Source organism: the organism of the source record quoted next, unplaced genomic scaffold (genome assembly GCF_019419815.1).
Source record: "Pyrus x bretschneideri cultivar Hongxiangsu unplaced genomic scaffold, Pyrus_bretschneideri_v1 Contig23, whole genome shotgun sequence".
NCBI classification, from domain to species: domain Eukaryota; kingdom Viridiplantae; phylum Streptophyta; class Magnoliopsida; order Rosales; family Rosaceae; genus Pyrus; species Pyrus x bretschneideri.
In genome coordinates, this window is record NW_025999535.1 from 1,224,804 (window position 1) to 1,235,733 (window position 10,930).

Sequence of the window (10,930 nt, forward strand, 5' to 3'; positions counted from 1 at the left end):
CTTTCCCATTTCCTTGTTCACAAGATTATTTGAAAACATTGTCACTGCACTCCATCTCTAATAACCTTCTTTGACTGGGCCTAAATAGCTCCGTTGACCGAGTCTAAATCAAAATACCCCTAAAAATACGCTGGAAAATTTAATAATATAAGATCTGTGAGGGTGTGACTAAAATTAATCATAGCGGGTGAGCTTGAACCCATCAATCACGTAATCAAGTGATGTTGAAACTGATTTGTACATTAGATGTGTTTGAAATGAAGGTTGCAACCAATACAGGGGGTTTCAACTTTATTCAGATGAAATAAAAAGAAACATGATGATTGATCGTGAAAGCTAAAATTTTACGTCCATTTTACTTCAGCGAGGAAGTCTTCGTTATCTTTACAAGAAGAACTTGCATGTCACATAAATATTCTCTTATGATAATGTTTTCTGGTTTCTTCTCACTAAATAAACTAAAAATTAAGAAAAATTAAAAAAATAACGTGCATGTTACAGGCGCGAGATTATTAATTAAGGAAATTAATAACTGAAAAAGGAAGCAATGTTTCTGTTACTTAAGGAGTGGTGGTCAACTAATTAATGTTTCTGTTACTTAAGGAATGGTGGTCAACTAATTAGTTTAATCTATGACAAAAAAAATTAATTAGTTTAATCCAATGAGATTATTAATTTCATTTAATATTAGTTACTAGAAACATATAAAACCAACCCACATGCTAGCCCATCAGTCAATACAAAGGAACAAAATTGTTCTACATTTCTAGCAATTATATTAAGCATGTTTGGGAATAGGATCCTATGCTGATCCTTTGTGAGGATCCTAAGGATCAGTATATCCTATCCGTTCATCAGTCATCCTGCAGCCAGAAGTCATTTTAAATTTCTTATTTAAAATTAAACACAAATAATACTTAACAAAAACTGGCCGCTCGATATACGATAAATGACTAAACGGATTGATCCTTAGGATCTTCACAAAAAAGACCTGGAGAGGATCCTTGTCCGTTTGTTTGTACTTAATTAGAATATACTACAGCTAGCAAAATGTGAGGCTATTATGCATAGCTTATTAAATTTGAGACTATGATACATAACTTACAAAATGTGAGGCTATTATGCATAGCTTGTGTCGGTGGAGTGCATGATAAATATAGGTGTGTTGTTGTAAGTGAACCAACCAAGTGAGAAGTGAGAGTGTTTTGTAGTGCTGTAATATATTGTGTGTGTAATACCACTAGGTGTTCATATAGTACTCTCTCTTCTTCCCACTTAAGCTCGAGAAAGTGCCAAAACAGTATACACACGAGTGAAATGCAGGAACATAATAAGGTAGCGATCATCGTCGGGGCCGGTCCTTCCGGCCTGGCCATGGCCGGATGTCTGAGCTGGCTCGCGATCCCATACATAATCCTAGAAAGGGAGGACTGTTTTGCCTCTCTATGGAAGAAATACTCCTACGACCGTCTCCACCTCCACCTTCAAAAACAATTTTGTGAGCTTCCTCACATGTCGTTTCCAACCTCTTGTCCCACTTACGTGCCCAAACGCCAGTTTATCCAGTACTTAGACGACTATGTGTCCCACTTCAGTATTAGTCCAATGTACAAGAGAAATGTGGAGTCTGCAGAATATGATCAAGTCTCCAAGAAATGGACTGTGAAGGCGAAAAATATTGGTGGTTCCGGCGAGATGGAGGAGTATTTTGGAGGGTTTTTGGTGGTGGCTACTGGGGAAGCAAGTAACCCGTATATTCCGGAGATTGAAGGTTTGAGTAGTTTTAATGGTGATATTCTTCACTCAACAAAATATAAATCCGGGAAGGAGTTCGAAAATAAGGAGGTTTTGGTTGTTGGGTCTGGGAATTCCGGCATGGAGATTTCACTAGACTTGGCGAACCATGGTGCTAAAACTTCAATCATCATTCGAAGCCCGGTAATCAAGCACATCGTCTAGCTTTGATTTTACTTAAAATTCTTTCATGTTTTCTGACGAGGCGTTGAAGGAGATATTCTATACTACTCTAGTATACGAGAATGGCACTTCTAGACTGCCTTGACTGATTAACCTAATGCACTTCCGCTTAAATTTGTTTCGTGTTTAAGACGATTTTGTTTGCATGAGCTAGCTTATATGATATCTAAATGCAGGTCCATGTACTCTCAAGGGGGATGGCTGGCTTGGCCTTGACTTTGTTGCAATATTTTCCATTAAGCATGGTTGATTCTTTGCTGGTTCTGCTTAGCAAGCTGGTCTACGGAAACCTAGCTAGCTATGGGATAAAGAGGCCACAAGAGGGTCCTTTTTATATGAAGATGAAGTACGGCAAGTATCCGGCCATTGACGTTGGTACCTGTGGAAAGATCAGATCCGGCGAGATTCAAGTTTTGCCGGCCGAAATAGGCAGCATAAGAGGCGGTCAGGTGGAACTGAAAAATGGAAAGGCATACCAATTTGACACAATTATTTTCTGTACTGGATTTAAGAGATCGACGAATTTGTGGCTTAAGGTAACTACTCAAACATCCTATGGTAACCATTTTGTTTTTAATTTTTAATTTTTATCGCCTAAGGTGATATAAAATTTGTTACGATTGTTTTAGGGGGATGATTATCTTTTAAATGCGGATGGGATTCCAAAACCAAGTTACCCTAATCATTGGAAGGGAAAGAATGGATTATATTGCGTGGGACTATCGAGAAGAGGATTATATGGATCTAAGGAGGATGCTCTAAACATAGCCAACGATATCAAGTCATTTCTATAACTTCCTAAAAGAAGAAGTCAAGGGCCAAATGCACGAGAAGTTACCTACACTTTTGGTACACTAGCTACCTAACATTCTAAGTCAATAAGGCGATGTCATGTTGGAATGTGTTGTATTGGTCTGAAATAAGACATTGGTGCAAGTTGGGTGTAGGTCTCCAAGTCCCACTTTTCCACTTGTCCTCTTTGTTTTGAGTTGTGAGTATTGAATAATTGTGATTTCATTTCTTTATGAATAAGATTATATTGTTGGTTTATATACAAACCATATAAAGCCTTGTACCTAACACCTCATCTAACTAACAGAAAGGAGCTCACCTAACTAACCAAAAATATCCAAAACAGATAAAGCAAATATATCAGCTCTAAGTTTTATCCTTTACAGTATTATCTCTAATATTCCTAGCGTTTTCTTCTTCCTTTAATACCCTCCAATATACTCAAACTTTAAAAATGGTGCATTATTTCCCTGAACTTTCCTATCCTTTTCTTCTTTCTTTAGTACCATCCAACATACTCAAAACTTTAAAAAAGGTGCATTATTCGCCTTTTGTAAAATACGAGCTCAAATTTGCGTGGCATGTACCGAATAATGGAGAACTGATTTAAACCCTTTGACTATTACACCACCTAGGAAACCTTTTTTTTTTTTTTTTCAACAAACGATATTATTTATACTAGACGGTAGAAGAGTGGACTAAATCTCACAATGGGCTAACAAAAATGTGGTTCGATTCACCAAAGCCTCTCAATTATAAATGAAGAAGAACATGACTAAACCGTAGTACTAAGTGGACACCTAATAACCTTCTTTGACTGGCCTAAATAGCTCCGTTGACTGAGTCTAAATCAAAAGACTCCTAAAAAACACTGGAAAGCTTAATAATATTAGACCCTGTGAGGGTGTGACTGAAATTAATCATAGCAGATGAGCTTTAACCCAGCAATCACGTAATCAAGTGGCGTTGAAACTGATTTGTACATCAGACGTGTTTGAAAGAAGGTTGCAACCAAAACCGGGGGTTTCATCTTTATTCAGATGAAATAAAAAGAAGCATGATGATTGATCTTGAAAGCTAAAATTTTACATACATTTTACTTCGTTGAGGATGTCTTCGTTATCTTTACAAGAAGAACTTGTATGTCACAGAATCCTCGTCCGTTTGTTTGTACTTGGAATATACTAGAGCTAGCAAAATGTGAGGCTATTGTGCATAGATCCTCATCCGTTTGTTTGTATTTGGAATATAGTAGAGCTAGCAAAATGTGAGGCTATTATGCATAGCTTATTAAAGGTAAGGCTATGCACAACTTTAAAAACGTGAGGCTATGCACAACTTAAAAAACGTGAGGCTATTATGCATAGCTTATGTCGGTGGAGTGCATGTTGTAAGTGAACCAACCAAGTGAGAAGTAGGCAAGCAACGAAGTGAGAAGTGCGAAGTGAGAAGTGAGAAGTGAGAAGTGAGTAGTCTTATAAGCATTGTGAGTGGTTTAGAGTTTGTCTTTAAAAAGTGGAAAAGTATCATAACTTTTCGATTGTGTCTTTGAGAGTTGTTGTGATGTAATATTTTGCATGTGCGTAATACAACCACTAAGTGTTCATATAATACTTTCTCTCAGGGTTGTCTCTAAGATTTCGGGGCCCTGCAAATCAATAAGCATGTCTTTAGATTGCAAATATTTGCTAACCTCATTAACAGCAACCATTATTTCATACCAAATAATCATGCCCAATAAAAACTCAAAATTCTCAATGTCATATGTTGCCAAAGATTTAGCTGCACTTCTTGTTACTAAGTCATTGTCACTTTCTGCTAATTGGAGTAGAGCTTTTTTTATTTGTAGAGGTTGAGATTGAATTGCTTTAACACTCGCAACACGGCTCTCCCATCGTGTGGTCGGCAATGATTTGAGAGTCAGTCCTTTTATATTCTTTCAGAATTAGCCATCGTTTGGTAGAATTTGCAAATAAGTTGTAAATACATTGTATTGTTCCAAAGAAGTCTTTCGCTTTGCCACAAGAGTTTGTCATATCACAAAGTGTTAAGTTAAGACTATGGCAACCACATGGAGTGTACATTGCCCTAGGATTTATATCCAGAAGCCTCTTTTGTACACCTTGGTGTCTCCCTTTCATATTTGATCTATTATCATAACCTTGTCCTCTCACATCATCAATATCAAGATCAAGAACTTTTAATACATTTTGCAACTCTTCAAATAGTCCTCATCTTGATGTGTTATTCACAATCATATATTGCAAAAAATATTCTTCTACTTTTACTGGAGTACTGTTCATATCCACACATCTTATGATCAAGGTCATATGTTCTTAGTGGCTAAAATTAGGAGTAAAATCAAGTATCACGGTAAAATATTTAGCTTCTTTGACTTTTTGTATTATTGCAGCTTTGATTTCACAAGGTAACAACAATATCAACTCATTCTGGATGGTATGACTAAGATAATGATAACGAATCTCATTATTTTGGAAGCGTCGAAGATGATTCTTTATCAGTGGATCAGATTCAGCCATCATTTGAACTAGGCCCATAAAATTTCGATTGCTTTCTTGATAAAGTTTATCGTTGTTTTCACAAAAAGCCAGTGTATATTTAGCTAGATATTTCACAATGGAGATCAACCGTCGTAGTAACTCCCTCCAATGCTCTTTTTCTTTCTTGATCTGGTCTTGCACAACTTTGTCAATTGTTTTGTTTTTCTGCAATCTAAGACGCAAATCAATCCAAGTGGTCATATTCGAGATATGATCAAAATTGTTTTCATGCTCTTTAAGCCTCGCATTGAGATGTGTCCAATCTTTGTAGCCCTCGTTTTGCTAATTGATCTTTGAAATGCCCTTTCTTGAACAATTTGCAACAAAAATAAAACAATTTATCAACATCACCAATCTCTATCATGTTTCTCTCCATTGGATAAGTATCAAGTATAAAAGGCTGCATTAAAACGCCTATTAAACTAATCTTTAGGACCTTTGTCAATTGATAGATCTCTTGCATGACCTTTTTCTGCCAACAAATCAATCCATTCGGGATCAAGACTATCCCAAATTTGAGGATCATAAATGTTTGAGGGAATGGACTCACTCGGTTGACCACTGACAATAGGAGCATCCTCATGATTATCATTCTCATCAAGGTCATCATCAATTTCATCATTGCCCAAATCATCATCTAATTTCTCATTGTCATCCTGTTGTTCCGTAATTAAATCATCCACTGAACTTTGTGGTTTTTTTCTTTCAGAAAGAACCTATCAATAGCTCCTTTTTGAGACTGAGTCAATTGTTCAATTTTTTTTTCTTTGACGCTTCAAGTAGCCAAATGGATAATTTTCTAGTAGGTATCATCTTTTATATCTCAAACAATATCACAATAAAATTATAGTAAGTATGAACAATGAAACCTAATAGTCCGCAATATGTGTGTGTCTAGTTATTTTTTGTGACTACTCTCCTCTTGATTTTGCCCTGAAAAAGTACAAAAGAAAAAAAAATTATTATAAATGAGAAATACCCAAATCTTCAAATTCCAAGTCAATATACTTAAATCAGTAAATATCTTATTTTAATCGAAGTCTACATCATTCTGATCAGTTGAATTGTCTTCATAATTCGAAAATTTCTCTTCAATTTCATGAACTTATAAATTAGGGTTTAATAATTTGTGGGAAAAAGAACAATGGGAAGAGAGAAGTAAAGTAGACTGCAGCGGCAATGATGGGAATTCTGACACCGGAGTCTGGAACTGTGGTGTGAATTGTGAAAGAAGAAAAGTGGGAGCAGCAATGGATTTAGGTGTGAGAGAAGAAAAGTAGGAAGCATCAGTAGTGATGGGACTCAGCGGCACTAATGGGAATCAACCATCAGATTTTTATATATATATTTCTTGATTGGATTAGTATTTTTATATAATATTATTTTGTATATTATTATATTCAATAAAAAATTATTTTTGGGGGCATGTATCTGTTGGCTTTTGGCCCCATCAGATATATATATTATGATTAATATTTTTATATAATATTATTTTATGTATTATTATATTGAATAAAAAATTATTTTTGGGGGCCCCCAAAATTTTGGGCCCATGTGCAATGGAACCGGTCACACCCCTTAAAACCCATAATTTTTTTTCTTTGTACTTTTCAGGGCAAAATCAAGAGGAAAGCAGTCACAAAAAATCACTAGACGCACACGTGTTATGGACTATCAGGTTTCATTGTTCATACTTACTATAATTTTATTGTGATATTGTTTGAGATATAAAAGATGGCACCTATTAGAAAATATCCATCTAGCTACTTAAAGCGTCAAAGAAAAAGAAAAATTGAACAATTGACTCAGTCTCAAAAATGAGCTATTGATAGGTTCTTTCTGAAAGAAAAAAGAACCACAAAGTTCAGTGGATGATTTAATTACGGAACAACAGGATGACAATGAGAAATTAGCTGATGATGAGGGCTACAAAGATTAGACACATCTCAATGTGAGGCTTAAAGAGCATGAAAACAGTTTTGATCACATCTCAAACACGACCACTTAGATTGATTTGCGTCTTAGATTGCAGAAAAACGAAACAATTGACAAAGTTGTACAAGACCAGATCAAGAAAGAAAAAGAGCATTGGAGGCAGTGGCGGATCCAGGATTTCAAGATCAGGGGATCCCAAGATAAAAGTTTAAAAAAAATATATTAGACTAGTTTGGTTCCATAGCACTATTTTTTATTGAATTTGGTTCATTGAATAATCAAAATTAATCAACCACATCAAGTGGCCAAGTGGTAAGGGCGCGGATTTCGACTCTTAAAATACAAAAAACAGGGAGGTCCTGGGTTCGAGGCTCCAAGCTAGTGAGTCTGCTTGACTGTGGCCATGAGAAAGCTGAAATGCCTCTGTGAGTCTTCTAGGCCCCTAGAACCGGTGGATAACCGTGGTTTATCACTAGTTGTCTTGCTTTAAAAATAATAATAATAATAATAATCAAGATTAATCTCAAAGGTAATAAAACCAACAAATTCTCCTCAGCAACATAACACATCAATCAATGACTTTACAAAGATGAAATTTGTTAATGTAACATATATATTACAATTGGGAGTTGAGACTAGAGTCTAGGATTAAAACAACTTAAATGAATTTGGAAGAAATAAAATTAGGCAGCTAGAGGTGGCGGAACGGCAAATGGTGCTGGGGGATGGGATAACTTGAGTTTAAAGTTGGGAGGTTACGACGATTTGGACGATTAAAACAAAAATTAGAAACTTCTTCTTCTTCTTTGTAAGCGCTGCTGCATGCACATCCATGGAGCAACAAGCCTCTCCACTACACCTGCGCAAATTGTTGAAGGGTCCCGAAGGTCTATCACAAGTGTTTCTTTGGGCTTCTGGAAGGTCCTGGAACCTTCCGGGTCCCTATATGGATCCATCCATGATTGGAAGGAGTTACTACAACTGTTGATCTCCATTGTGAAATATCTAGCTAAATACACACTGGCTTTTTGTGGAAATAAGGATAGGCTCTATCAATAAAGCAATGGAAATTTTATGGGCCAAGTTCAAATGATGGCTGAATCTAATCCATTGATAAAGAATCATCTTCAACACTTCCAAAATAATGAGCCTCGTTATCATTATCTTAGTCATACCATCCAGAATGAGTTGATATTGTTGATATCTTGTGAAATCAAAGTTGTAATCATTCAAAAAGTCAAAGAAGCTAAATATTTTACCATGATACTTGATTGTACTCCTAATTTTAGCCACCAAGAACAGATGATCTTGATCATAAGATGCGTGGATATGTGGTTGCCATAGTCTTAACTTAACACTTTACGATATGGCAAACTCTTGTGGCAAAGTGAAAGACTTCTTTGGAACAGTACAACGTATTTATAGCTTGTTCGCAAATTCTACAAAATGATGGCTGATTCTGAAAGAAAATTTAAAAGGACTGACTCTCAAATCATTGTCGACCACACGATTGGAAAGTCGTGTTGTGAGTGTTAAAGCACTTCAATCTCAATCTCTACAAATAAAAAAAAGCTCTACTCCAATTAGTAGAAAGTGACAATAACTTAGTAACAAGAAGTGCAACTAAATCTTTGGAAACATATGACATTGGAAATTTTAAGTTCTTATTGGGCATGACTATTTGGTATTAAATATTGGTTGTTGTTAATGAGGTTAGCAAAGATTTACAATCTAAAGACATGCTTATTGATGTTGCTATAGAACAAGGACAAGGATTGATCGCTTATTTTGAAAAGTACAGAGAAACTGGGTTTGCGGAGGCTATGATTAATGCTAAAAAACTTGCTATTGAAATGGAAATTGATCCCATGTTTCCAGAAAAGCATCAAGTTCATAGAAAAAGACATTTTGATAAGAATGAAGGTGAATCGTCCCAACCAACTGAACAATCAGAGGAGGAATCTTTTAGGGTTCATTACTTCTTGTATATAATAGATCAAGCTATTGGTTTACTGAAAAGAAGGTTTGAAGAATATCAAGCGTATGATGATATATTTGGGTTTTTGTTCACTTCAAAACAGTTGAATTCGATGGACAATAATAAATTGAAAGATTGTTGTGATCGGCTTCAAAACTTTCTCAAGAAAGATGAGCTCTTTGATGTTGATGGGGATGCATTATTAGTAGAGTTGAACCTTTTATGAGAGCATTTTCCAAAAGAAATAAAGACATCCATTAACATATTGAACTACTTGAAGAGGATGCATTGTTTTCCGACTGCAAACATTGCATACAGAATTTTGTTGACTATACATGTTACCGTTGCATCTACAGAAATGAGTTTCTCAAAGTTAAAAGTTATTAAAATCGTACTTGCGGTCAACTATGTTGCAGGAAAGGTTACATGGACCTGTTTTGATATCAATTGAAAGTGATTTTTCAGACAAAATTGACTGTGAAGGTTTAATTGATGATTTTGCAACAAAGAATACACGAAGAGCCATCTTTAAGTGAAACTTCGGTGCTAGACTTCTTTAAGTTTGGTTTATTTGGTTTCTTTAGATTGAACTTATTGTTATTTATTAGTACTATGGTTACTTTGTAGGTTTCTATACATTTAATAATATTTAGAAATAGATGGTTAGTGAGTTTTAAAGTTTATTTCGATATTGGTTTTTAACATCAATACATGGTTCAATTTTTTTAAGATGTCCTATAAGAAGGGCCCCTTTATGAATTTCGCATAGGGCCCCCGAAATCTCAGAGACGGCCTTGGTCCCACTTACGTGCCCAAAAACCAGTTTATCCAGTACTTAGAGGACTACTAGAAATTACTACCTGCGCGTTGATGCGGGATTAGAAATTGTAAGAAAGATTATATTTCAAAGATATAAAAGATTTTGTCACAAAATATTAATATTATTTACATTGAAAAAAAATCCTCAACGGACATAGTCAACATACAAAAATTCCTTGAACCTTTGTCTCTACATAAGAAAAAAATAACAAAATAGATCGAGGAAGCAGCCTAGGCAAGGGAAGAAAATGGAAGTTTTTCCCTTGAGCACCTAAAGTTTCCCTTCAGTACTCTTAATTGTCAAGAAAGCAGCCTAGACAAGGAAAGATATGAAATATGAAAATACATGCAATTAGTTTATACATCAACAAGTTTATACTATAACAAAAATAAGGATACAATATGGATACCTAGTCTTTTTTTGGTGGAAAAGAATCTGGTTTAATACCAGTTGGAGAGGACATTTTTTCAGTGATTTAAAAGTCTCTTATTTAGATGAGTGCAATCTAATATTTGGTAGATGATATTGCACATTGTAGATGTAAATACTGAGATTTTATGGAATAATTGAACAATCAATCTAAACACCAAGTTAACACCCATGGACTTATTCCCTGTATTCTCAAGAGGACCTAATTCACTTCTTAATTCTACCTAACATGTATAACACTCAACACTTCACTGTAGCTTAATAGAACAATATAGAAAATGGTAGAAATCAAACGTTATTTTTGAAAGCCTAAACTAATACAAATTAGGAAGGGAGACAGGACATTAAAGTTATTGGTAGATTGAAGACTAACCAGATTGAGAATGGAGCTTGATCTGTCACTTCACAAAAAGTCATAGAAAGCGTGACTTTAAACAC

The 10,930-nt window shown here is 35.3% G+C and overlaps 1 protein-coding gene and 1 pseudogene across 1 annotated transcript; one reads left to right on the top strand and one right to left on the bottom strand.

The window, feature by feature from the left end:
• Positions 1-1,216: 1,216 nt before the first annotated feature.
• Positions 1,217-3,024, top strand: LOC125478070 (probable indole-3-pyruvate monooxygenase YUCCA10). The gene is made up of 3 exons (XM_048585826.1): positions 1,217-1,938; positions 2,154-2,513; positions 2,607-3,024. Exons 1-3 carry the CDS (start codon positions 1,318-1,320, stop codon positions 2,769-2,771), a joined length of 1,146 nt encoding a protein of 381 aa, XP_048441783.1. The 5' UTR covers positions 1,217-1,317; the 3' UTR covers positions 2,772-3,024.
• A 1,348-nt stretch (positions 3,025-4,372) lies between these two features.
• Positions 4,373-8,260, bottom strand: LOC125478105 (annotated as a pseudogene).
• Positions 8,261-10,930: the final 2,670 nt, after the last annotated feature.

Coding starts and splice junctions, on each gene's coding strand:
- LOC125478070 (XM_048585826.1), top strand. CDS start 1,318: ATGCAGGAACATAATAAGGTAGCGATCATCGTCGGGGCCGGTCCTTCC. Junction 1,939..2,153: donor CAATCATCATTCGAAGCCCG/GTAATCAAGCAC, acceptor ATCTAAATGCAG/GTCCATGTACTCTCAAGGGG. Junction 2,514..2,606: donor CGACGAATTTGTGGCTTAAG/GTAACTACTCAA, acceptor CGATTGTTTTAG/GGGGATGATTATCTTTTAAA.